Below are 27715 nucleotides of genomic sequence, written 5' to 3'. Positions count from 1 at the left end.
ATTCGGACTATCACTTTGTATACTTGTGCTGAATTACTCAAATACATTCGCACCGTGGTGTAGGTGTCTGTTATTTGGAGGAAAATAGAGAAGGGGGGATACAATTAGTATAGCTTATTGACCATTAATATGATATGATCATTTCCGTTACGAGATAAAACAAAAGGTTCGTCCGATTCAAAAGAACTAGGATCATAAAATTCTAAGGGAGTAATATGTAGGTCCTGGGCTTGGTCATGGGGTTAATTAAAACACCCGATGCTGTATAGTCAGGTCTTGATGGTGGGCTATAGGAATGGAAAGGAAACAAACAAAGAGAAATATATTATTATTCACTTCACGGCTTTTGTGATCTGCATGCCTCCTAGTGTTGACTTTGTACTATCCATTCATATAATATTCTGCGTAGTTGGTTCCTATTTCCGGTTATTGGCCTTGATATATGCATGAAAATCAAAGTCATGGGAGTACTCTTTTGATTGTGATGGCAGGGAATATTGGGATATGGACCTTAGATCTAGGACATTTGTTATTTAACGATATAGGATATATACTTCGTCAGGAGTAACTCTAAACGCCAAAGTTGCGTATGTTTGCAGATAATGAGGGATGATTTCGATGAACGAGAATGTCAAAGAACTGGTCAAAATATATTTCTTCTCATTATATGATACTACGGCCTAGATAGTGCACATTGACTTGTTTGTGCACAGGGATCGCTGGTAACTGATTGGCTCCAAAACTTTCTAACTATTTCCGAACATCTTGAACTACCCTCATTCATACTCAGAAGACTTAATCAACCTAGGGAGGAGGACTTGCCCATCAGAAGCCCTGCGCAAGTACTCTCCCAACAACATGCTCATGCCTGCTTGTTCCGCAGCATTCACCCACTCGTCGAGAGAAACGACCTGGAACTGCTGGCCGGAGCCCGATTCCATCAATGGCATGATCTCATCACGCCCAATCTTCATCTCGCCAGATTCAAAAAGATAAGTCACAGACCCTGTAGCTAGTTCAGTTACACCAGATTGGTGAACGGCTTTCAGGAGTTGGCTGGCAGCTGACTGTACAGAAATGAGATCGAAGACCCCTGACCATGACCTTGAGTCTGGCAGTTTCTGGGTTTCTTTGGCAAACCGCATGACATTGCCCATAAGATCAAGTTCCGGCGCATCGGTCCCGGTGATGCTTGATGGGCGGTGGATCCATACAGGGAGACCAAACTGGCGGCTGACATGCTCCAGATAGACTTCGCTCACCCACTTGGCGGCGATATACCCATCTGTTGGCCGAGACGGAGGAGGATATGGGGACACAGACATCTCTCCGAAGCTTTCCTTGGCAGCGAGTCGGGCAACACCAGCTGATGAGACGAAATGGAATGGAATGCGCCGGAGCAAGGCCAGTTTGGCGAGTTCCTTGGTCGAGGCCACATTCATCAGCTTGAGAGTCTGATATGTTTTCATGAAAGACACATCCGCGCCATTGTGGATGATAATGTCTGCACAGGAGAATATCGATCTGGTCTCAGATTCCGAGAGTCCTAATTGAGGAGCCCCCAGGTCACCAGAATGCAAATGAACTTTCGGGTGGGTAAATATTTCAGGTAAATCTGACGATCGTTTCCTAACAGCAAGACAATGGATGAACGAGACGTTCTCATCTGCGATGAGTCCTCGCAATATTTCCTTGCCGAGGAAACCAGTTGCTCCCGTAAGCACCACAGTCTTGACCCCTGAGGGGATAATGAGAGTACCGCCGTAATTTAGAGATGAACTCAGGTCGGATGCAACTTCAACCTCTGTATCCCAGTTCACCTCTTCCTCGAGTGTGGGGCGAGATAGGTCTTGGATTCTCGCGGCCATTCCACGCAGACTGCTGGCTTCGAAAAGTTGATAAAGTTCCATAGATACACCAAGGCGCTCCTTGATTAGAGCTTGTAGGTTGACAAGGGCGAGGGAACTTCCACCAACATGGAAAAAGTCGGACTGAGATTCGATTGAGTGGAAGGTAGTAAGTTCCCGTGGTAGTGCTTGTTGCCAGAGCTGACGCAGTGACTGTTCAAATTCGGTGAGAGTATTGTCGTTGGGCAGCTGGGATGAAATCAACGGAATGGGAAGTGCGCTGACTGCGACGCGATCAGTCTTGCCCGAATTGTTTTGGGGAATGCTCTCAACTGGAATGATAGCAGCGGGTCGCATATGACGGGGCAAGGGCAGCTCCTGGGAAAGGTGCGTGAGGAATTGGAGCGCATTTCTAGAATCATATGTGGTAGCCATTATAGCAAAGGCAACAAGGAATTGGTCCTCGGATTGAGTTGCACCTGAACGAACGGACACAACAGCCTGTGTGATAGCTCCAGATGAAGAATTGATAATCGCCTTCTCAATTTCTTCAATATTGATGCGAATTCCCCTCAATTTGATTTGGTTGTCCCCGTCCATGCGCCCGAGGAGAATAAGACCACCATCACGAGTAAGTTTTCCACGATCTCCAGTGTGGTGGATTGTCGTCCAGCCTTTCTCCTGGAAAAGTCGGCTCGCATACCGATCTTTTGAAAAGCGTTCAGTCGTTTTGGTCCCGTCAAGATAGCCCTGGGCAACTCCTGCCCCACCAACAACAACTTCACCAGGAACCCCGATAGGAACTGGATTCAAGCTCTCGTCGACAATGTAAACAGAGTAGTTCGGTAGAGTATAAAGAGCTTGCGAAGTCGATTCCTGCAGGTTGCACGGAACTTCAGTGCCCGAACATGCAACACTGATCTCCGCCGGCCCGTAAGCATTTATTAGTTTGAGGCCTGGCCGATTGAGACTCTTAATCTCTTTGATCAGGCCGCTTGTCATGAATTCACCACCACATACCGTGGTTGACAAGCGAGAGTTACTCAGATTGGAGCGACCATGACGCACCCAGCCGAGGTATTCCGTGGGTGTCGCAAGGGTGCACGTCACATTCTCCGATGCAATTAGTCGCGTAAGAGCAACGGGATCGCCTCGTGTGAGATCAGACGCAATCACAAGTGTCGCGCCAGAGCATAAGGAGACCATGATCTGCCACAAAGACGCATCCCACGCATAGGAAGATTGATGCAGAATGGTCTCGGTTCCCTGCTTGAGTTTCCAGACGACGCTGGCTGACTGAACATGGTGAGCATAAGCTGAATGGCTAATCATAATCCCCTTTGGGACACCAGTTGATCCACTGGTATACATGATCACTGCTGTCTGGTTTGGAACAGCCATGTTTCGGACGTCGCGTGTTGTAGAGCCCTTCAAGCTGCCTGCATCGATTGGTTTCGCCGAGGTGTGCAAAAGTGCATAGTCAGACATGGAGTTTGTATCGACCAACACAACCGGTGCTTGAGTTTCTTTCATGATCATCGCAAGTCTCTCCATCCCCACCTTTTTGTCCAATGGAATGTAAGCACCACCGACACGCAATATAGCCATGAGAGAACATATCCAGTCTGAACTTGGGGACTGGAAAACGGCAACACGGGTGTCTGCGCCAGCCCCGTTGCGCAATAGCTCATTGGCGATAACATCAACCCGACGCTGGACTTCAGCATATGTCAGGGAGCTCCCATCGTGATTCTTCAATGCGACACGGTCCGGATAGCGGGAGGCAATCTCATCCAAGCGGTGGACGATAGTCATAGACCATTCCTCTCGGAGCTCCGGTCCTGTATACCTCAATATTTAACAAAATACCTAGAACAAGGAAGGGGTAAGTGACTTACCTCGGCCCACAGCCACTGCCTTCTGGATGTCACCGTTATAATGTAATCCTGGCCAGGTCACCCGAGTCGCTGGATTTTGGACAAAGGACTGGAGAAGATTGACATAGGAGCTAAGCAGGATTTCAGCATGTTCCACCCCATACAGGCTCTTCTGAACTGTTAGGTAAATCAGCGTCTCGCCAGCACCGACATTGCCAACATCCAGACCCAGATCAAAAGAAGTTTCGCCGCCGCCCAAAAGTTCTCCATCAGCTACACAGCCACAGAAGCTTCGCGATTGCTCGACATTGGGTCTGTAGTTAAAGAGTGTTTGGCATAGGGGATTGTGTGATGCGGATCGTGGAACATTGAGTTCTGTCAAGATCACATCAAATGGCACACGCGAGTGGGAAAATGCACCCTGCGTGATGTTCCGGACCTCCTTGAGCGATTCTCCGAAGGATTGACCTGGCTGTTCAGAGAACCTCACAGGAAGAAGGTTTAAGAAAAGTCCCATGCTGCGCAAGACGTCGGCATCTGTACGGTTTCCATCTCCGAGGCCGATGGAAATATCCTTCAGATCAAAGAACCGCAGAAGAAGGGTCTTCCAGATCGCCAAATGGAAGTGGAATGGTGTGGATTTGAACATCCGGCAACACCGTTCAATTGCATCCGACAGACTGGAATCGAGGCGAATCTGGGCAGTATGAGACCCAAATTGAGCAACCTTGGGCCGCATAGGCTGAAGGGAAAATGGAAGAAGGGGAAGTGTGGGTGGAACCTCTGTATACTGTGCCCGCCAGTACGCGAGATCCCCAGCCCAGGCTCCCTCTTCGTATTCACGAAGCTGGCGCATAGTAAAGTCTGCGTATTGAAGCCCATCTTGGGAAATGGTTTGACCTTGATACACCTTTTCCACGTCTGACCAAAATACTTCGAAGCTAATGCCATCCATGTTAATATGATGGAAGCCAAAGATTAGCCAGTGCTTTTCTTGGTTGAGCGATAGCAATTGAATGCGCATGATCTCGCCATCGGAAAGATTGAACACGTGTGCCTTCATCTGCTTCGAGGCCTCTTCCACTTCTGTCTCGGTCGAGATTTCAGCTCTCTCCAACTGCAAAGAAGATTTCGTCCAAATTCCTTGCATGTGATTTTGTTCATTGTCGGTGAAGAAGAAAGTACGCAAAGCTTCGTGATGTTGCCCGGCGGTTCGAATAGCATTCGCAAAATCCTCAATCTTTAGGCGACCAGACAACTCGAACGTCGGTGTAATATTGAATACAGTCTTGTCCTCGACCAGATGCTCTAGAAACCAGAAGCGCGACTGCCCGTAAGACATTGGCACGGTCCTTTGAATTTCACGTTTTGGTGTGCCCATCTCGCCGTCGTCAGTAAAAACGGATGAGGAAGTATCGTCATTGTGGTCAGAATTCGAGTCTCCAGTGATTAAAGACGTCGCTGAGCTGCCACTATACCCGTTCGTTGCGTCTGGGAGCGCAAATTTCAATTCCACGGAACTGGCTCTAGTATCTGGAATGATTATATCCACGGGCAAATCTGTGGGTGGAGCTGTGGCAGCCAGTGAAGGATTGGGTTGGTTCCCCGGAGGTTTGGCAGACTGTTCGCCTGAAATCAAATTAGGAATCAATGCTTCTGGCAGAGTTTCTGCGGCAGTGGCCAGAAGCTCGCGAATGGACGCCGCGTTGAAGATTTTCAACACCGGCATGTCGACACCCAACTCCTTGAGGAACCACGATCGAAGGTCAACGGCAACCAACGAGTCCACACCAAGCTCGTCTGGACTCATATCCAACATAGGCTTGCTTGGGTCAGCCTGAAGGGCTGACTGGAGCTTCAACAAAAAGCCATCTAAAGACAATATTAGTTTCTACTTAGTATGGAGTTTTTTTGGGATGCCCGTACCTTGCAAGATCTCGATAACTTCATCATTTGATGTTGCCTCAAACAACCGAGTTTTTATTAACACGCCAGATTTCCCTTTCTTATCTGCCACCACAAGATTGCTAGACTTGTAGACAAGATGTTGGAACATTGGGTTAGAAGCCCAACTCTTGGACTCATCATCATCGATTCTGAGTCCACAGCACAACTCAGCGGTTCCTTTACGCTCCAAGCAGGTGAGGACGCCTTCGGCAAATACCTCATGGAAGTCTTGCTCAGACATCCATGCATGGCCGACTCGGTAAAGATATGACTGTTGGCCCATGTTAAGCTCTCGAGTCACATAGCCGTTACCGACGATTGCTCCAATGTTGATGGCATGCCCTGCCAAGCCACGGTTTCGGCGCTGGGCTGCCAGACTTGCCATGAACATATTCGCGGCATTATACGCAACCTGTCCAGGGTTTCCTGTCATAGCAGCCATCGACGAAAAGAAGACCATAAAGTCCAACGTGTCCTCTGGGAACAATTCGTCCAGCAATATACTACCTTCGACTTTAGGACCTAGCACCTTCTCGAGGCGGGGGAGATCTAAATCGATGAACATTGTGTCCTGAAGCACCATGGCACCCTGTGCGACACCGGCGATGGGAGGCATAGTTGCGCTGATATTGCGATACGTTGCCTGAACGGATTCCCGATTCATTATGTCACTGAATGTGTTAGCCAGCAGTGCGTGACTGAGACGAGAAAATGATAGAACAAGAGCTTACTTAGAGAAGACTCGGACAGTGCACCCATTGGCAGCCATTCGCTGCAGCCATTGGTCACCAATTTTTGGATTTCGACTTGATATCGCGATGTATCGTGCGCCCTGCCCAATCATCCACTGGCAAAGCGACAAACCCAGCCCGCCTGTCAGTCCTACTAGCCAGTAGGTTTTGTCTTTCGAAAATTTGACCTGTTTGGTAGCAGGGCGAACCTGGACAGCAAGTTGTGATTCACCCCATGCAATTAAAGACTGCTCTGCCAGTGGAGACTGTGCACGTATTAGGTCCTGGAGTCCTAAAGGAGCAAACTTGTGCATATTGACTGGCATGAGGTCATACTGCGCTCTGTTCCAGCAATTTTGGAGCTGCATGGCTGATTGGCCTCTGTCTGAGGTGAACTGGGATTGGGAGCAGTCTGCAGTCAGGGTAGTCTCGCTTTCAAATTGGCAGCCAGTCGGCAAACATGTCTTCAGGAGTGCGGTCACATCAGAGGTGCCACCCATACTGACAAGGCGTGAAATATTCCTGGGTAACTTGCTTGATAGTTCCCGCCGAGTAGAATTTGGGTGCACTGGAATCCATGGCCACGAGCAATGTCCCTCATTTGTGGTCAAAAGGACAAGCTGAACACCTTTTTCGTTGGCGTATTTCGTCAGGACGGGTGACAGAGAGAAGTCGGGGTCTAACACAGCAAGTGTATTCCCCGGCTGAAGCTGTTGCAACATTGAGAGAGCAAGGACATGGAAATAGAGTGTGAGCATTGATCGAATTCCTAGGTCTTCGGAATCTCCACATCGCACCGACAGGCCATGCGGGACACGGACTTGAGAGTCCAGAGTATGTGACAGGGCGATCACATGGTCACCATTCGAGGCATTCTTTCCAATCACCAAGAAGTAATAATCTGATGGAGTGGTCCGTACAGCACGAAGCAAAGAGTGAGTCACATCAATCTTCACGTCTTCCAAGAAAGAGGATGAGGCTCGCGTGTCTTTTTCTTCGATTTGATATCCGAGGTCTGTTGGTAGAATGGTGACCACAGATGTCGCACGTTCAACTTCTTTAATGATGAGACGCCTTGAGGAATTGTAGCGATCATTTCGGCCGGAGTTGAGACGGAAACGAGGAACTTTGAATTGTCCATTCTCCAGCATCAGCTCCCTCTCGTTGGACCACAAGATCCCATCGAGCTCCCCACTCTGATCCCAGATTTCGGCAGCTTCCAAATGAAGGAGCTTAGTTGCGATAATATGGGGATCAGCATCATGCAGCGAATGAAGGTTGAAGAAATGGATGTGGAGGTGAGTCATCTCCATAGCCAATGTGCGTTGAACTCCTGCAAACATGTTGCCATAGGGGTTGTCACCTTGGGCACCGTATCCTAGCCATAGAACATTTTTGCTTTGTTTGAACAGCTCTTGGAATGACTTTAGATCCCTAGAAGACATGTTTTTCAGGACTGGCGCATCCAATTCAATCAAACTAATCACTGATCCCATTACCGGCAGGTTTGCTGAGACAAGGTCGCCTAAAGAACTGGCCGTGTAGATACTTTTGTAATGGGGACGGACCGTGGTTGCGATATTGGCGACCATATCAGCAGTCAAGGGGGTTTTGCCTCCGATGATTGTCAACGAGTCCACACCCAGCGTCAAATGATTAGTTGCCAGGGGGTTACGGAGGAAATTGACACGGTGATCGACAGCCTGAGTGACCATGACGGAGAATGGCAAAGGCGAGGTTCTAGAAGACGACACCAAGGCTTCGAAACCAGAAAATCCAGTCTTCTGCATCAGTCCTTCCCATTTGGCCTCCGATACACAAGGGGATAATGTCCGTCCCTCCTCGTAGCCTAACCACCAAGCTGGTAGGCCACCCAGAATGAGCCCGAAGCGCATGACATCAGAGTCCGTGAGTTCGAGCATAACCAGATAACCACCAGGCTTGAGTAGCCGACGAACATTCGTGAGGGTCGCCTCGAGGTTTCTGGTGGCGTACAAGGCCAAAGAAGCAATGACAAGGTCAAAGCAACCCTGTTCATGGCCTTGTTCGTCGATGTCCTTCTCGATGTCCAACACCTTGAATGCCATTCTAGATCGATACTCGGTGAATCTTTCACGTGCGTCGTCGAACTGTGAGTCCAAAATATCTGTGTATGTGTATGACGCAAACGATGAGCCCATCGCATGCATGACTCTTTCCGAAGTAGCGCCAGAGCCAGCCCCTATGATACGATAATTAGTACCGAATGCAGTTTCGAAAATGTGCCTGCACTAACCAATCTCCAAAACGTTAATATGCGGGTATCTGTGTCCAATCTGACGAGCTATCTGAGCGATACTATCCAAGTATGCATCTATTCCAAGCGTTTTGGCATAGAATTTCGCTAGCATGTTGTCCCGCGTCAGGACTTCAAGCAAATTCATATCTCCCCAAATGACAGCGGAAAGATTTTCACCCACTGCACACAGGGCTGTGATATCGAGGCTGTTGGGGTGACTATGTACGCAAAGTTAGTGTGGTTCAATGTAGGGTTGTTAAATCAAAAGGACAGTTCGGTTCTCACCGGTTCAGAATTGGAGTAATGTTGTCCATGGTATCATTGGCCCATTCCGGCTTTGCGAATTTATGTTGGCCATTGGCAACGGATGTTGTACAATGATCCACATAGGAAAGGAAGTGTTTATGGTTCCAAGTAGCATTCGCACGATCGGAGTGCTGAAGCGAATTTCTGAGGTTCTTCAAGTAAAAGTGGGCGACACGTTCGAGATCAATCCCCAGAGCACGGTCTTGGGAAAGCATGTCTCCAGCTTCGTTTTTTTGTTGTACAGTGGGTCTATCGACATCCCAGATCACTTCCGTGAAAAACGGAACATCGTTGGTGGATGTTAATGGACTCAAGGGTGTAGTATGAAGTCCTTCAAGTTGCACCAAAGTATGTCTACCATCTGCGGAAAACATGTCAACATCGCCAGAGAGTTCGGCGAAGCGGGCATCCGTGACTGCAGAATAGAATGGCAGTTCTGCACCGGGGGCACCAAGAGCGACACAGGCGCTGGGGTTGAGACGAAGCCTATCAATTCGAGTTGGAAGGTAAAGGGTACGTAGACGACCATCCCCTGGGAAGGAATAAGCCAGCATGATGGACTGGATAGCTCCATCAAGAGAGGCAGGGTGAATGATCAATGGCTTTTCCGTTTCGGGGTCCACTGGGACAGCGATCAAACCCGATGCCTCGTCCATTTTCCTGCGCAAGCTCGAAAGGGCCTGGAAGGGTCCAGTGTAGCCAAACCCAAGTTCGGAAACTGAGTTGTAGAATCTGTCGCCTTCTAGTTCCAGGAATGAACCTTGCGGCTTGGCATGTGGTGGGAGGATATCGTGTTTGGGGTCGCCCAAAATAATTTTCAGGATGGCAGATGCGTGAAGAGACATGTTGGACGACCCCTTGTTGGCGTCGGAATGGCAGGCAAAGGATGCAGACACAATATTATCCTGAACTTGATCGATCGAAAGTCTGAAAATTGTTTCCACTCCCCCATTCTCTTCAAGCACTAATGCTTGTCCGATGACCACATCATGGAAGTCAATCAGTTGCACAGAATCCAGACCATACCTTTGAATTATAGCCTCAACCGCCGCAGATATATACCCAGCTGCAGGGAATACCATTTGACCTTGGACCTGGTGATGTGCCAGCCAAGAAACCTCCCTAGGGTGAAGATAGTTGCGCCAGCGCAGCTCACTGTCTGTCCCGTCGGGGCATTTGACACCCAGTAGTGAGTGGAATGATTCCTTCTCAGTGCGTATTGCGTTAGATGATCTAGACTCGTGCCAGTAAACCCGATCATGATCCCATGAATATGATGGAAGGCCCTTGAGAAGCTCTGGGGTTTGAGCGTGTTGCTTTTGCATTGCCTTCATTTCAAACCCTGCGAAGTCCACGACACTGTCACCCAAGGCAATCCACAGGGCTCCAAGTGCGGATGACAGAGCCTCGGTGTCATTTTTGCCACGGTTCAAGGTCCCGGTGTAAGGCAGTGTCTGGCCAGACACTTCTTGAATCGTTTGTAGTGCAGGTCCTTTCAACGCTGGATGAGGGCCAATCTCCAAGGCCATATCAAATGGCCCAGCTGCAGCAACGGCATAAGTAACAGCTTGAGAGAATAGTACCGGATTCACCATGTTGTTGCTCCAGTATGTGTCGGCAAGATTATCATTCACGTTTTTGATATTGTCGCCATACACACTAGAGATCCAGGTCGGACTGCCACTCGGTGGGCGTTGAATGCTTATACCACACTTGCGGATCGCTGCGATATAAGGAGCTGAGCAGGAAAGCATATGGTGTGAGTGATAAGCTTTATCCACTTTCAACATACGAGCAAATTTCTTCTCATCTTCAAGGATCTCCCTAGCCTCTTCGATCGCATCGGCGTCCCCGGAAAGTGTGACGCTGGCAGAGGAGTTGCTAGCTGCCACACAAATTCTGCTCTCGAGTGATGGCATCCCGCACAGCTCGTTTGCATCTTCGTATGATGTTCCTGCGGCCATCATTGCCCCTTTCTGACCTTCCTGGTCGTTTGCGTATTGAAGAGACCATCCCCGGTAATAAGCTATACGGATTGCATCCTCTTCGTTTAGATAACCTGCGGCATAAGCTGCGGCAATCTCACCAGACGAATGGCCAACAACAGCAGTGAGTTTCAGATTGGCGGTCCGGAGAAGTTGAGCCAACGCAATCTGAACCGCTGTACAAAGAGGCTGCGAAAACGCCGCCTCTCCAATACGAGATGAAGACTTGTCTTTAATAAGCTCGTCCCTCAGCGACCAACTAGGGCGATGCTCAGTAGGGAGTTCCTGCAAAGACCGATCGAGATGGGCGATGCAGTCACTGACCATTGGTGAGCTTTCGACCAACTCAGCACCCATCCTTGCCCACTGTGCACCTTGGCCTGTGAACACTCCAAGGAGTTTTGGTTCACGGATACTGCTTGTCTGCGTGCTTGGTGTTATTGTCGAGGAGGCTACCGCTTCATCCAGCCTTGCAGCAAGCTCTTCTGTGCTCGATGCGGATACCGACAACCGAATCGGCAAAGTGGAACGCCGAGTATTCAATGTCCACGACAAGTCACGGATATTCACATTCGAGTGATTTCGCAAATATGCCGAGTATGCTGCAATGTTGGCGAGAAGCGATTTTTCAGATGCGGCGGAGAAATTGAATGGTAATGCAGCCGCCGAGCTGGTATGTGCGGCGTTCCGACCACCACCAAGCAGGCGCGCATCAAATCCTTCCAGAATTGCATGCGCATTTGCACCACCGAAGCCAAAGCTGTTGACACTGGCACGGCGAGGGGTGTTTTCTGGCAGTTGAGGCCACTCTTTCGCGACTTGAAGGATCTGAAGGTCGTTATAGAACGGACGAACCGTGGAACTCAACTCGTTGAGTAGTAGATTGGGTGGGATGACAGCATGTTGTAAAGCAAGCGATGCTTTGAGGACAGCTGCCAATCCAGCCGTGCCCTCGGTATGGCCAATGATTGTTTTGATGGACCCAACATACAAGGGGTCCTCCTGGTTACGATCGCGCTGGTATTTGGCTGCTTGTCCAAAGAATGCAGTGCTAATGGCCTCCGCCTCAACTGGATCACCTGCTGGAGTTCCTGATCTGGTCAGCAAAGCCCTGTTAATGCTTATTTTCATTCTATTGTCGCTTACCGGTACCATGAGCCTCGAAATATTGTGGTCGGTCGGTGGGTTTCGACAGATCGAGTCCAGCTCGAGCATACGTCGTCCGAATAAGCTCTGCTTGGGCCATGGGGTTTGGCATCGTAATTCCTTTGGTGCGACCGTCTTGATTGGCACCTGTCTCCCGAACGATGCACTCGATGTGGTCCCCATCCGCCAATGCTGCACTTAAGGGTTTAAGTATCACGGCAGCAATTCCGTCACCACGTGCGTATCCATCTGCGCCTTTATCCCACATGCGCGAGCGGCCGGTTGGGGAGAGCATCTTTAGCTTGCTCTCTGCGATGTATTGCTCCGGTCCTAGCAGAAGGTTGGTGCCTGCTGCGACGGCAACATCAGTCTCGCCACTTCGCAGGCTCTGTACAGCCTGGTGTAGGGCAATTAGGCTAGAAGAACAGGCCGTGTCGATGGTCATGGAAGGTCCGCGCCAGTCGAAAAAGTAGGAAACTCGATTGGATAGAATGCTTCGAGCAGTTCCTGATGCAAAATATGTCGGGAAGTTCTGGACATCCCGTCCTAGCATATCGGCATAGTCGTTGGTCATCAAACCAACGTATACAGCGGTGTTAGACCCTTGGAGCTTTTCCATGGGAATTCCAGAGGTTTCAAGTCCCTCGTAGACCGTCTCGAGCAATAGTCTTTGTTGGGGATCAATCGAGTTTGCTTCCACTGGTTTGGTTCCGAAGAATTGGGCGTCAAAGAGTCGGTGATCGTCGGACAGCAAATAGGAGTGTCGAACGTTTGTAGTGCCATGGTGAAGGCCATCGGGATGGTAGAAGGCTTTGGTGCTGAAGCGGCTTTCTGGAATCTCGCTAAGAACATCTCGAGGTTCTTTGAGCAAGTCCCATAGCTTGGAGGGTGTTGTTGCATCGCCAGGAAAGCGGCAAGCACTTCCCACGATGGCAATCGGTTCCCCGATATGCTCAAGATCACCTGTCATTGTGTAGTTCAGGTTTCACTAACTCTGAATAGGGCTGGTACGACCAATGTGTGACTGCGCGTATTGCAATGAAAGGTCTATAGGGTATCAATAATGGACAATCGGGACAAGTTTTTCTCCGCGGCATTCAAACTGCAGTTGCCAGCGACGGGGAGCGGTACATATCAATGTGCCGAGGCTCGCTTTGGTTGTCAGATTAGGACATTTCGGACATCCAATCTCGCTGTCAGCTTGATATTGCTTTCAGCTGGTTCCGACTCCGAGGGCTGCCTCCGGGGTTGTCATATGAAACGAGACAAATCATGATCAATTTATGGGATCCACCAGTGTTTCGCCATGTGTGCTGAGCAGATTCGTGCATTTTCTTGCTTCATGCTGTACTATTAATCTAGAAACTCCAAGCTCCTGGACTTCCAGGGGTTGCGAGTCCGTCTGGTTTGAAATATCAAGACCGAGTCCGAGTCCGAAGAGCATTGCCCTGTCGCATTTGCATGTTTGAGATCTCATCGGCGATAAGGCACACAATCTACCGCTCGCCAGCATAGTCGCATGGATAGTGAGCCCTTGGATTATAGTCGGATAGGTTCCAAGATAAGGTGGTATTGCAGAAGCAGATGCCAAGGACAAGTTGCACCTCAGAACTCATATTCCTACGGAATCTGAAGTCGATAGGTCCAGCACCATAGTTCATCTCAAAGATAAACTACGTGCATACATACCTAGGCTAGGATCCAATATAGAGCCCATTTGCCTGGATCATTCCCACCCTTCAATTGTCAACCACATTTCCACGTGCGATGAATCTTTGCTAATATGAGCCCTAGCCTCAAACCTATTAAAATTTCGACTGATAATATCCGACAATGGCGGCATATTGTACTTCGACCGATCAACGCGTAGCAAATTGGCGTGGTCCAGGGTGTTGTTTGCTTCCTTATCCCTCTATAGGCAGGAGGTGAAAAACTAGCCCATGTGCCCTAGGCATGATGTAAAAGGATATCCCACTCTGTCTAGCGGATGCAACTGAGATCAGGATAGGCAGGAGATAAAAATATATCCCACTCTACCTATGGGACGCGACTCAGCTCAGGGTACGCGAGAGGGTGAAAATAAAGGCGAGACTTTCTTGGCGAAGATAATATGCACAGAAAATCCTGGAACACAAAATCAGATAGTGGGGAACCTAGGATAAAAAAGCCAGGAAAATCAGAGAAATGATAGCAAACGACATGTATCGACCAACACTTGTCCGGATGTCGCGCTAGGATGTCGCGCATGCATGATTCAGGCATCAAATTTGTTGCCTTAGCCTAAACTTCTTTTACTATAACCAGTTTGTTCATAGCACAAGGGAAAATCAGACACTCTACTTACTCGCCTATGGTATCAGTTAACTCGTATATATTGGACCGCATATGGCAACTAGCTTTAATAGATATAAACAAATTCATCATTTTCCCGATCGGTGAGATCTTGGAACGCATTGTCCCCAACTTGCACAGTCTCGTGTCCAGCCTCCTCTAGGGTATCCTGCATTCCGTGGTAATCATTTTGCATGGAGAGATCAACAATTTCAGCTCTCTTGCCATTTTGTACACGGCGACGGGCTTGTTGTTTGTTGAGGAACCATAGATTGGCCCACTGAATGAAGATAATAGCGGCCAAAGCGACGAAAATGCCAAGACACGCGCGTAGGCCTGGGTGGTAGGCCGGCTTGTCCTTCTGATCGAAGAGCAGCGGGCCAATAATATTTCCTGCTGAGCTTGCTACATTGAACAAACTCATCAGGACGGACTTTTTTGTGGTGCCTGCCGTGTTGCCGACGATCCAGGTCACAATCAGTGGATTGCCGCCGAATAAGAATGCAAGTAGATAGTACCCAGCAAGTAACTGCCCCTGCACTGACTGTGTCCGAGGGACCGCATACAAAATTGATAGACCAGCTATCACAGGCAGCATGAAAGCCGCGATGATAGCACCCTTAAGACGAGCAGTTTGGGCAAAATAACTTGCCACCAGAATGATGATGAATTGCAACGCGCCAAATGGCATTGTCAACAAAGTTGTCCTGTATTTATCGTATCCAAGGCCGCTCAGGATCAGTGGACCGAAGATATTGGTCACGCTGGAGCCAATGTTGAGGAGCATTGCCATTCCAATCCACAGATATGTTTTGGGCTCCAAGGCAGCCTCGAGGACATGACTGAACTTAAACTCGGTGTTTCCGGTTCCAGTCTGGTTCGCCCGAAGGCGCTCCATTCCTTGAGCTTTCTCCTCCTCCGTGAGGAATCGAGCTGTGGTGATATCGTTGTCCAAGCGCCAGTAGGCAATTGGAGCAGACGCAACGGTGATCAGGCCGACGACGAGGAAGATACTAAAAGCGAGTCAGATTATACCACTACCGGGGGGCGATCCGTTGATTCCCTACATCTGCCATGGTTTGAACACATCCGACTCTATTTGTGCCAGTCCGTACGATAAAGCGGCTGCGACAATGGTTGCTAAGCCATTTGTACTATACCACGCAGCGATTCGGATCGGTTGCTCTGCGCGGCGGTACCACTGACTCGTGATGACGCCAAAGAGAGGAAGACAGCCGGCCTCGAATAGGCCGAGGAAAAATCGAGCGGCCATCAGGGAGTTGAAGTTGTGGCAAGCAGCCATACATGTCTGTGCAATTCCCCAACCAAGGCATAGCGATGGCATTAGGATTTTGTGGGGAACCTTGACAATTAGGTATGAAGAAAAGGGTTGCCAGGCAAGTTGCGCAATGGGTGAAATAGAGCCGATGAGAGAATATTCATTTCCGGTAAGGCCAGTGTCTTTCTGCAAACCGAATGTTGCACCATATCCCAGGACTGTCTTATCGAGGATCTGCAAGAAGTAGACCCAGCAAAGTATAACAAGAATCGTCCGGTCAGTCTTGCGGCAAATGCGCTTGCTGTCTTCTTCGGTCAAGGCGACGCGTACAATTCCACTATTATCGACGTGTTTATTCCCTGTCTGATGCTCTGCCACTTCATCGTGAACAACATCTGCTTTGGACATGGTTGGGTCTTGCATCGTAGGAAAATAGAAAACCCCTGAGCCTTAGGTGACTGAATCCAGGATCAAAGCATATATATAGGTCAGTTGTATCACCCCACGTCTTTATGGCGGCACTTCCGTCATCAATTCTAAGGGTTCTGGTTTTCCCCGTGTTCCCCCCACGCCTCCACATCATCCCCCACATAATCTAACCCAGCACGTACCAGCCAAGGCATTTAGCGAATTAGCTTTGCCGCATAGTGCTTACTAGTTTCTTTGTCCTCCAATCGATTAAAATATCCTTGTTGCTTTCTACGCACACCGCACCGTGGAGCTCCGGGGTGGAGATCCCCATTCAGACATCCCGTTATTAGCGAGACCAACCGAAACTCTGGGGTCGTGGGGGTGAACCCGTGACATGAGTGTAGATCACATCAGATGTTTTCCATCCGACATTCGGGTACTGGAGTGAATCGCCGATGTCTGTAGCCGCTCCTTTCCCGTTGATCTGTAGAGTACAAATGTAGATGACCGGCCGGGAATATATAAATATATTGAAAGTTGTCATTTACTTCAAATTGTATTATCAACAGTAAAACTGTATGCCTCATGGTATTTAACAATTATATTTTGAGAATCCCCAGAGTAGAGAAACCCAAGCCTCGGCACTCTATTTCATCATATATTATATTTAGGAAAGTAGCACTTTTTCGCCTTTTTGTTGCCGTCGACCTAGAACTCTGGCAACACATCTAAACATAATGATATCTGAGAAGACCACTAAAGAGACCAATGGAAAGACTACTGAAAGACATCATAATGCCGCTGATGCGGCCGACTATTCTTGTGCCTGCATACCTGGATTTCGGTCAGTATACTCTTTATCCTTTTCCTCCATGCCAGTATTATTTGAAGACCATTCAAGAAAACGTCGAAAAGGAGCTTAGGATTTTTTGGGAGGTTTAATAAAATCTAGTAGGTTATTAAAACAGATTAGTCTTCAAAATGTGGGTATCATTATTTACAAAACAGGGTGGTCGAGTTGACGGTTGCCCCAAGGTGCAAGAACAGATCCCCAGGTCAGATGACATTTTAGATCTGCGCCACTTCCACCTGAGCAACCAATGGATGGATGCTGTATCATGTGACTTTGGTAGTCATCCTTAGTCACATGATATGAAATTGTTGTTCATGCCTCAGGCATTAAGGCGCCACACTGTCCCAAAACGGATGACGCGTCTCACGATTATTGCGACATCCGAGATTCAATCATACCGTGCAAGTGCTTGGTAGTATGTAATCACCATTATCTGACCATATTATAATATGTCCACCACTACGATATATTCCTATTCCTTTCCCTTATATCAAAATCGAAAAATGTGCCGATTTCACCGCGTTGATATATGCCAGCGCACCTAACCCTACTGTTTCAGTGCATCATGACATCTTTTTTTGAGAGATCGGTAGCTCTTAGCAAACCTGTGCCTGACTCGTTTGTCTTGCGCTAAATCGCGCCTGTAATGGGATACCACGCGGTACATGGTCGATATCTTGATCAGTATGGTCGGGCGAGCTCGCAGCGGGATTTTCCTCGAGGATCTGCACAATCCTTTAATCACTATCCCCAACTTAAGCTCTCGTTTCTCTTTTCTTGCCGCTGAAACTCTGCGGCCGAGGTCAACCGAAAGAAGGAGTACCGAGTGACCGTTCACAACCAATAGTTTCCCCTGAACCGCCCACGAAACCTGATGCCTGTGATTGATATTGTGAATGCCAACCATAAATCTCGACCAAGCTTACTTGGAGTCATGTTCATCAGATTGTGGAACTCGCTTGTCGGATTGTCAACCGCTTTCGTTTATTAAGCCTATCTGTCAGGAGGAAGGTACTCAGTTATGATGTCTCTGTCCTCCACTGTTTCCACTACGGCATTATCCTGCTGAGAACTCAATATTGACCTTGGATTTATTGGGATAGAAACGTTACAAAGTCAAAACTGTCGTAACAGCGGCGGAAGTACTTATATCTAGGTATTCTAAGGTTGCTATGTCACGATGACCACCTTGGAAGGCTGGTACCTGTGCTCGGGTACCTTCCGGAGGGCTAGATAATCATGATAGGTGAGTCGTTGGCTTCCTTGTGTACAGTACAGTCCGGAGTATGTAGCATGCATATCGTAGTTGGTAGGAGATATATCTCGAACCACTAAAAAGATAGGATTCCAAAATGTCGAGGGCATTAAGGAGAGAAGAGCTAACTGTTGTATAACGTAGACAAGATACAATAGGAGCAAATAGTTAGACCTATCAGGGGTAGCATTGACAATTAGCTACAACATAGGGAGATCCGCGGAGATGTTGGATCTCAGCCAGATCCTTATCTTGCCAAGACCTTCAATTCTGATAACACATTGTCTTTTGACTCGATAGATCGTTGCAACACGAATACCTACGTATGATCCCCAGTCAGTCATGCTTTCAATAAGCTTAAACTCTTATCTAAGTCCAATGATCATTATAACGAGTCCCGGAACTATTCGCAAAGAACCAAGCAAGGAAGGATTTCCTCCAGAAGTGTGAGAGATAAGCCATCTGTGCCTGCGCCAGGAAGAGAAAACTCGGACAAAAATGTTATATTATATTTTTCTAGACCCCCAGAGTTACATGTCTGCTTTGTCCATAGAAGGGTTGCTCCCAACTAAACCAATAATATCTCCAAGATCACAATGACTTTCGATGCGCTCTCCCCCCGAGAGGTGATTGAGGCTGTCTCAAACACAGGTGCACACAAGGGGAATATGCGACTAGACAAGGTGTTTTTCAGTGCAGTGTCAGCTGGCTGTTTACTTGCGTTCGCTTGCGGAACTACTCTTAGTACCAATGCCACACCCTGGTTTCAAGAGAATGCCCCAGGTCTGATACGAACCATCGGTGCCTTGGTATTTCCTTATGGTCTGTGTATGATCCTCCTCACTGGTGCAGATCTTTGCACTGGGTCTTTTATGGTATGATTAGCCGCGAAACTGACATGGTGACCTTCATGAAGACCACTAACTTGGATACCAGTTTACTACAGTTGCCGCCCTCCATCGGCGCTTGCCTTGGTATAAAATGTTGCTTCACTGGGCTGTTACATTCCTTGGTAATCTCGCCGGATCATTATTTGTCGTGGCTATCATCTTCGGCTGTACGCAATTGACTCTCGCTTCCCTATTTCTATATACCAATCTGACTAATGTTGTACCTATAGATGGAAATACCTTCTCCGCCGAGCCATTCAAGTCCGCTGCCATTTCCTTCGCTACAAAGAAGCAGGTTGCCCCTGAGTTCCACATGATTTTCCTGCGTGGCATTGGATGCAACTGGCTAGTATGTCTAGCTTGCTTCCTTGGTATCCAAGGTCGTGATCTGACATCCAAGATTATTGGAATCTGGTTACCTACCTTTGCGTTCGTCTCACTGGGTTTCGACCACGTCGTTGCAAACATGACATTTATTCCATTGGGCATCTGGCTCGGAGCGCCACATATTACAACTGGTCTCTATATCTGGAAAGGTATCATCCCGACCTTGTTAGGAAACATCATCGGGGGAGGTGTATTTTGTGGTCAGTACCAACACCATTACTCGCACATCGAGCGTCCAAGCTGACCATAACTATAGGAGTTTACTATTGGTACATGTACCTTCTCGATCTGAATACTCTGCCATTGTATAGTGAGCGGAAAGATCGGAGTGGTTCAATGACCCCGGTGTCCAGCTCAGAACTAGCTAACACTAAGCAACCGCACGTTGAGCCACCATCTGGAGGCTTTGGACATCACAACCCACATATTCATGATTAGAGTTTACGACAAGCTGGGATCTGACAAGGGAGACCCGACTACATTATAATACAAAAGTGTACATATTCCAAAATTAATGTTTTCAATTCCACGCTCGACGACTAATGATGTAGCTCTGTTACAAAACCATCTGCCACGTAACTTTCTTTTCTTTGATCATGTCCAAAACTCCTGTTGGCAAGTACTGTTTATCCACCAGGTTCAATCCACCGAACTTTGCCAGAAGATCTTCCGCATACATGTACAAGATCCATTTGGTTTCGGCATCAATATGCTGGAGGTCAAATTCCCTCCGGGCCTTTTTCAACGCCGTTTCCACTTTCTCAGTGGTGCTGGGCGACTTGTGACCGGGAATATCCATAAGCTGTTTGTACAAGGTAGTCAGACTGGAACTTGTTTCGTGGCGGAATTGTGTCCACTCTGCGTAGGTCATAAATGTATGCACCTCGTCCGAAGAGACAATTTCTTCTTCTGACGAGGTCATATCTTCAAGGGATTTTAAGAGCCTCACTCGCTCCTTGGGAGTCTTCTTCTCGAACTTCCTTTTTGCCGTATCGTATTCCGCAAGCTCTGAGTTCAGGAAGAGTTCCACTAGCTCTTGGGGCGATTTCTGAAGTTGCTGGCGTAGCGGAACAATCGAGACAAATGGGTTCCTCACGCCAAGTCCCCCCAGCTTTTCAGGAAGGAAGAAGAAAGCGTCCGGAACATCAGACACACCAAAGCGAGAACTGATCTCATTCCTGAGATATTCGGTCAAAGTGCCACTGTTGCCGTTGTTTGTCTTGGTCCCAAATATGGATTTGTACATTTTCTCATATGAGGCGAGGATGGCATCAATATGTGGCCGCCCGAAGCAGTATGCTGGCTCACCAAAGGTGTTCTTGAAGAATCTGCCAATGCAGCTGTTCCATGTTCGTATCCATGAAAGCAAGCTGTTGCACTGGCCCAACTGTTTCTTGAGTTGATTAATGTGGTTTTCGACCTGCGAATCGTCGATAACCCAGTCGCCTGAAGAAGGGTCCAACATCAAGAAGCCGATTTTCACCGGGTTTTTAGGTAACCGCGAGGCAACCACAGGATCGATGGAATTGCTCAGGTAGACTGATCCCGTCTTGTTGTTGTTGAACATGAGCCCGGTGATATTTGCAAACTTCTGCATTACCTCCCACGATTGCGCACACTTCTGGGGTTGCCCGGAGAGCCAGATATCATCATGAAGACGATACAGAAGGACCCCAGTCTCGCGTCGTACAGCAAGATCCATAAAGAAGAGGATCAATTCCCCAATGAATTTCTCAGAGGCATGTGCTATGGGAATTCCCCTTCTGCGTTCGCGAGGGCCGACTTGGTCATGCCCCTCGAAGGATTTATCCATGTTCAACGGAGTCGCAAGAAACTTTCGAAAGAATTCAACCCAATCCTCAGAGAATCCGATGAATCTGAGGGCGGTATAGACTGTGCTGTGTGGGATCGAGGTTCCGAACCAATGTAGATCCGACTGAATGACAACAGCCCCGCCATCAAGATGATGTGCTAGGAGGGTCTCCGTAACGATCTTTCTCAGCAACATTTGCTTGACGTTCTTCTTTCTACCTTGCTCCATGTTCTGTTCCTCCTCATCATCGTAATCGCAGCCAGCCCCTTGCCCGTCTGGAAGTGTCGCAAGGAAGAAATCATTCTGGAATTCATCTCTTCGATATTCGTCTAAACTGTCCATCCAAGCCCAATCCTGGCCATAATACTTTCGACGCAGCCTGTCGCGATCAGTCGTGTATGGCTTCATATTGTTCTCCCACACCGACTCCTCGTCCTCGATAAATCTATTCAGAGTATCCTTGAGCACCTTGCAAAGTCGTATGCAAATGTGTCCGAGGAAGATTGTTTCTAGAACGTCATCATCCATCCAAATTCTGTATTTTCCATTAAGCTCTTGTCGTGGGATCACAGGAACACCTTCACTATCGGCATGCCAGTCCCAGTTCCGCAAGTCGGCATATCGCATATTAAGCACATCCGCAATTTCATTCAAAACAACTGGGTTGTCTAAGAAATGCTTCAGTGTCTGCTGCTTCTGCTCGCTGATGATAGCTTCATTTTGCATTCCTCGGATGCATTGGCGTAGCGAATCGACCGTGAAAGGGTCCTTTTGATCCCAAATTGACTGAGATTCCACGCCGATTTCGGATCGAAGACTTTCCAATGATTTAACACCATCGTTTCCCGGGAAGAGACCCTGGAGAAAAGAAGTTATTTCGTCGGGGCTGGTTTCGCAGGGGTTGAAAACCATATCCTCGAACTTGTCGCATAGCTGCTTCAGTCGCTCCTTTTGCTGCTCATCGACAATCTCGAAGTCTTCATCCTCGCTAGGATGATTTTCTGCATCCTCATTCTTTGAAGGAGGATTCATCCATTCAGTGAGAAGACGCGAATACACATCGGCAAGGTTCAACTTCCGACTGTATGCATCCAACCTATCATGCAGATGTTGCTCGAATCCTTCCAGCCTTTCTGATGGAATTGAAGAGTCAAATCGAGCTTGTTCCACCCAATGTTCAATGTTGGCAATTTCACTGTCGGACTCAGCGCCCTGGGAGAGACTTTTTGTTCCCACGAGAAGCTGTGCAACCCGTTCTCGGAGTGTTGGACATTTGGACGCAGTTGCCAGTATCTCTGCCTTGCGAGACTCGTAGGTGTTACGGTGCTTTTCTAACTCATGTATCTTGCTCCGGGTGAGTGACTGGAGAGTTCTGGATAGATAGGGATCCATTGGCGGCTGCCGTTGATGAAGGTTTGATGAGGATAGTCGTCCCAGAAAACAAAATATAGAAAGTTGAACTTGAAGGCAAGTGGCTCCAGGCTTTGTTTAAATGCCGGTTCATGATTTTTATTTTTCTCGGTCCCATTTCTATCCGTCGCACTCACTATTTCCCGCGTTTCGGCTCACGTTTTGGCCCCAGCTTCTTGCCAGGAGTCGAGCATCATTGGTTTGACGTGTGTTGGATCGTCCATTTGACTGCCGTTCTGAGCAGGCTAAGTGACTCACCGACAAGAGCCTCAATAATGGAGTACATATGTCCGTTTGCTGCATGCCGCGTTCTATCATCTTCTGCTCTTTTCTGTCGTCTTCTGTCCACTTCTGCCTTCTTCTGTCCCTCTATGCTGCACAGAGTGTACATCCTGGCAACTTCCAGACCACTCAATGCTAAGGCAGCAAGCTAATTTCTTTTTTCGTGCAGAAAAGAAGATACTGTATTGGTGACACAGGTGCCATGTCATTGGATATATATATTTGCTCCGCTGATGTCCCAGAGAATGGCCCAAGAAGTAAGTTGACAGTCCTCGACTCTCAAAAGAGCTGCGACACTGGTATTTGTCTGCATTAGCACAACCGAGACTACATATATAGGCGTTGGTAATGATAACCAAGGTAGGAATCCTTGGAAATTTTGGAAACAAGGTCGTTGTCGGGGCGACTGGCCATGGGCGATCGGTGAACATGGCTGAACCTGAGGCTGATCGCCCTCCTTAATGTGGCAGCCCAGACAGGAAACCCCCACCCAGCGGAAAATTTCCTGCGCAGAACATATATAGGTCCATATAATTTATTGCGTGATGCCAGCTTTGGTATATGTCGGCTCATTAGCCGACCAGCCGTGAGACTCTTGGAAACCACCAGCGTCAGGTTTCGCACTCTGGTTTTACTAACAGCCCAACTTTGCTTGGGGTCCGACGAGCTTTCTTGGTTCTGTGATCTTATTATCCTCCATCTTGGAAAATTCGAAGTAATTTCCATACAAATCGTGACTGCGGGGGTAGACCAGCAATAAAGCGACAGGCCGAAGCCAGTCGGCACGACGAGCCGAACCACCTTCATCCCACTAGACCTCGGATACATGGAGTAGCAGTATATATATCGATCAGAACCCATTTCCGAGGGTCGATTAAACTGGTTATTCAAGGCCACTAGCAAAAATATCCTGACACATAACTTCATTCATATCAAATCACGTTGAACCATGGCCCCCGGACTAGTGGAAGCTACTGGTGTCCAGAACTTGGCGAGACCTGTCAAGCTCTCTGTTTTCCCAGACGGCTACAAAACATCTGGCCAACATCCCCCTATATATTCACAAGTTCGACCGTATGCCGATTTCCCGAAGATCCATACTGGCCCTACAGTGTGGAAAGCCGAGGACTACCGCGAAAATCCCGAGCTTTGGACGCATCATTTCACCGCAGATGAGGTCGCGGAGATCAGCCATGCCACCGATCAGTTCATCCAGAGTGGAACCCCTTTGACTGGAATATCAAAGGTATGATTGTCGGAGATGCTATGACGAACACGTGGAAACTAACCGGTGAAAAGTCCAATTTTCACTTGCCTAACTTGTCTGAGCGCATGGGAAACCTCCGAGAAGATCTGATTAATGGCAAAGGATTCTTCCGTTTCAGAGGACTTCCTGTTCAAGAATGGGATCTCCAGAAATGTGCAACAGCATATATGGGCCTTGGCACATACTTGGGTTACTTTGTCAGTCAAAACGGACGTGGTCATGTCCTCGGTCATGTCAAGGATCTAGGAGAAGATCCAACGAAGACCGACAGAGTCCGAATCTATCGAACAAATGCTCGGTATGTTACTACTATTGATATGGAACTGTGTTAGGCGAAAGCTAACCTGATTACTAGTCAATACTTCCACACGGATGGATCCGATATTGTTGGCCTTCTGTGTATCGCCAAGTCTCTTTCTGGCGGAGAGTCTGACATCGCGTCCACCCATCATGTATTCAATGTATTGCAGGAGAGACATCCCGATGTGGCACAGACACTATGTGAACCCAACTGGTATTTCGACCGGAAGGGTGAAGTGTCTGAAGGCGAAGAAAACTGGATTCGGGGTAGCGTCTTCTACCTCGAAAACGATAACAGTAGCTCCATTCCTCGAGTGTACGCAAGGCTCGACCCTAATAACGTGACATCGTTGGCACGCTTCAATTCGGGGCCTGATGCATGTATACCCCCTTTGTCAGACAAACAGAAACACGCGCTGGAGGTATTTGAGAAGACCTGTGCGGAGCTGTCGCTACATATGATTCTAGCTCCAGGCGACATTCAGTTCCTCAGTAACTCACATGTCTTCCACGCGAGAACTGCGTACACGGATCATCCAGCTGGAGCGGTTGATGAGGATGGTCGGCCTGCCCGACGTCGGCATTTAATGCGACTTTGGCTGTCGGCCCCTGAATCAGAAGGTGGATGGAAGCTACCGTACCACGACTCCTTGGAGAAGAAACGTGGAGGTATCCAGGTTAATGACACCCCTCCAGTTTGTCCCTTGGATGCGGAGTGAATGTATATATCGCTGTATTAATTTTACTAAAATATTTGCGACCATGAAATTGTGGTATTGAAGTAATGATGACTGAACATAATTTCAATGGCTAGAATAAAGACACAATGATAGTAATATAATAGATATAAGGCACACGACGCAGAAGTCAACCTATATGCTATCAGCTTTGCTGGGGAAATGGAAATACGGGCAACCAGGGTTGTGGCTGAGTAACAGGATATCCACCTGCCCATGGCAACAGGCCAGCTCCCTCAGTTCCCGACCCAACTGCCGTGTCTGCCGGCTGCCATGCCCATCCAAGGTCAGACATGAATAAGTTCTGTAGCTCCTCAAGGCTCGGCTGCTCAACTTCTAACTCGACTGCACCATTGTCTGCCCCGGATTCACTAACAACTTCGCAAGGGGAATGATCAATATCGACGCTATTTTCGGGGATAACACTATTAGATGCGGACGTAGTGCCCGCCTTTTCGGGGGCATGTCGCTCTGGGATAGATTTGCGTGCCATTCGGAAAATAGTGAGCGGATTCAGAACGTAATCCGGCGCACTTTGAACTGGAGTTTCTCGAAGGTTGCTACTGTAATTCACATTAGTAAACTCCATCTTTTAGAGATAGTCATATTTACCTTGTGTCTTCCTCATCAGCTGACTGATACGGGTCATCAGGTATAATGTTGCGAGTGACAACCTGGGACTCAATACCAGAGCGAGCAAGCATTGTTTCTGCTGCCGAGGCCTGGGACAGAAAGAAAAAAAAATCAGTAATCCAAGGTGTCATTCAAATTTCAGGTTCGAAATAGGAATGTGGACTAACCAGTGAACTGGCGATTGCATTGAGTGATCCCATTGACTTTAGTGCCCTGATATTACTGCGGAGGAGAGGAATTGCAGCCAAAACAAGAGTCTTTGCATTCTCCAACCGCGGATCTAGGATGTGAGTCAAATGATATACCATGATCCGGCAACTGTCATACACGATGGTTGGAAGCCATGAGTCTGCCAACATTTTAGGACCACGCGCAGCCGTCTGACCAACAATGGTTGCTAAAGTCCGAGCGGAATCAAAGAGAACTTGTTGCAAATGCCGAAGGAATTCCGCTTGTTCTGGGGGGAAGTCGAAGGCGGCTCGGAGTTTGTAAAGCGCAGGAGCCCCTAGTCGATATAGGTCACAGATGGTTTGATAGTGCGTGCAATGGAGCAAACACAGGGCGCCTAATTGAGAAGTCTCTTTGCGAATATATATCGAGTCGGGTGTGAAGTGTAGACTTGCGGGTAGAGAGTCATACCATGCCCGGCAATCTGAATCCAAATGCGCAAATTCGGATGTAGGGTCCCATGGAACCATAGCGTCTCCTAAATGCTTGATGTATCTGGTTGCACGTTAGCGGTTTCAAAAAAAGATGGAATTGCAAATTTTGTGCTGTAAATACCTTAACACCCTTTTGCGGATTGAGATCTGTCGAATGAAATATGCCATTATTCCCATGTTGGGCAACAGAGTCTTTGTATCTATATCCTCATGTAGGATTTTGAGCCAACTTCCAGGATATAAAGTCTCTGTGAGGCAGGGGACTTGCTGAGTAAAGTTTCGCTCGTTGCATGGAAGTTGAATCTTGATATCTCTTTCATCCATTAGCATCAGCTGGTCTACTCCGCTGCCAACAAGGGCATCCATTATATAGCAGCTCCACATCAGCCGCCGACGAGATTCCCTTTCTGTAACCGGGAGGCCGCTATCGGTGTTCTGGCAGAGGACGTCGGTGTTGTATTCAAGATTTATCTGCAGCGCTTGGGTCATGCGTGTGGTGAGTCCACTCAACATGAAAGCGTTTGCAAAATTCCCCAGTCGAACCGCATAATCATGAAGTAGAACGGCCGCCTTGCTACAATATTAGTGACTATATTGCGGCATCGAAGCCTGCTCGAATCTGAGGTTCGGGGAGCGCACCATTAGACTTTCTATTGTCACACGATCTATGGTTTCAAGAATGAGTCGTTGGGCAGTCTTAGCCCATTGTGTTCCTGCGAGAAGGATAAATTTAGGCTCAAGTGGAGCCCTAGTCTCACTGTATGATAGAGCATAGAACCTTCAGAGTATAAATGAGCTTCTCGGACTTTGTTTCCGTGATTCAGTTGGCTGGGCTTACTGGGCTCCCAGTGCACATATCACATGTAAAAGAGCATTATTATGGTAATTATTCAGAAGCTGTCCATCCAATCGTTGTAGGAAAGAAGGTTTGTGCATGAAAGCAAATGCGCGCAGAGGGTGGATGTTGTTAAAATACTCTTCGACTAACATCGTGATTTTCGAAGAGTCGGGGAGATAATTGGTAGCCAACCTGGAACCCTTTAGCAGAAGCCCAACATATTGAGAAATTAGGAAAGACTTGACAGCTC

At 48.1% G+C, this 27715-nt stretch overlaps 6 protein-coding genes across 6 annotated transcripts; 2 read left to right on the top strand and 4 right to left on the bottom strand.

Annotated features, from left to right (window-relative positions):
• Positions 1-776: 776 nt before the first annotated feature.
• PGRI_004250 (Acyl transferase/acyl hydrolase/lysophospholipase) lies at positions 777-13087 on the bottom strand (the record flags this gene model as incomplete). The annotated part of the gene is made up of 7 exons (XM_040788138.1): positions 777-3688; positions 3746-5596; positions 5651-6342; positions 6403-8623; positions 8678-8898; positions 8966-12062; positions 12118-13087. 7 exons carry the CDS (start codon positions 13085-13087, stop codon positions 777-779), a joined length of 11964 nt encoding a protein of 3987 aa, XP_040651910.1.
• A 1428-nt stretch (positions 13088-14515) lies between these two features.
• On the bottom strand, positions 14516-16135 carry PGRI_004240 (putative MFS transporter; the record flags this gene model as incomplete). The annotated part of the gene is made up of 2 exons (XM_040788137.1): positions 14516-15461; positions 15516-16135. 2 exons carry the CDS (start codon positions 16133-16135, stop codon positions 14516-14518), a joined length of 1566 nt encoding a protein of 521 aa, XP_040651909.1.
• A 2707-nt stretch (positions 16136-18842) lies between these two features.
• On the top strand, positions 18843-19961 carry PGRI_004230 (formate/nitrite transporter family protein; the record flags this gene model as incomplete). The annotated part of the gene is made up of 5 exons (XM_040788136.1): positions 18843-19121; positions 19183-19303; positions 19367-19485; positions 19537-19723; positions 19780-19961. The coding sequence occupies 5 exons, from the start codon at positions 18843-18845 to the stop codon at positions 19959-19961; spliced, it is 888 nt and encodes a 295-aa protein (XP_040651908.1).
• Positions 19962-20079: 118 nt separating this feature from the next.
• On the bottom strand, positions 20080-22728 carry PGRI_004220 (reverse transcriptase; the record flags this gene model as incomplete). Its single annotated transcript, XM_040788135.1, has 1 exon — positions 20080-22728. The coding sequence occupies one exon, from the start codon at positions 22726-22728 to the stop codon at positions 20080-20082; it is 2649 nt and encodes an 882-aa protein (XP_040651907.1).
• A 1249-nt stretch (positions 22729-23977) lies between these two features.
• Positions 23978-25314, top strand: PGRI_004210 (TauD/TfdA family dioxygenase; the record flags this gene model as incomplete). The annotated part of the gene is made up of 3 exons (XM_040788134.1): positions 23978-24274; positions 24328-24593; positions 24651-25314. 3 exons carry the CDS (start codon positions 23978-23980, stop codon positions 25312-25314), a joined length of 1227 nt encoding a protein of 408 aa, XP_040651906.1.
• Positions 25315-25477: 163 nt separating this feature from the next.
• Positions 25478-27116, bottom strand: PGRI_004200 (fungal specific transcription factor domain-containing protein; the record flags this gene model as incomplete). The annotated part of the gene is made up of 5 exons (XM_040788133.1): positions 25478-25895; positions 25945-26054; positions 26133-26470; positions 26522-26688; positions 26749-27116. 5 exons carry the CDS (start codon positions 27114-27116, stop codon positions 25478-25480), a joined length of 1401 nt encoding a protein of 466 aa, XP_040651905.1.
• Positions 27117-27715: the final 599 nt, after the last annotated feature.

The sequence above is a fragment of the Penicillium griseofulvum genome (assembly GCF_001561935.1).
Source record: "Penicillium griseofulvum strain PG3 chromosome Unknown contig_79, whole genome shotgun sequence".
Lineage (NCBI taxonomy): Eukaryota > Fungi > Ascomycota > Eurotiomycetes > Eurotiales > Aspergillaceae > Penicillium > Penicillium griseofulvum.
Note: the sequence above shows the minus strand (reverse complement) of the source record. Positions and strands in the feature narration are given on the sequence as shown.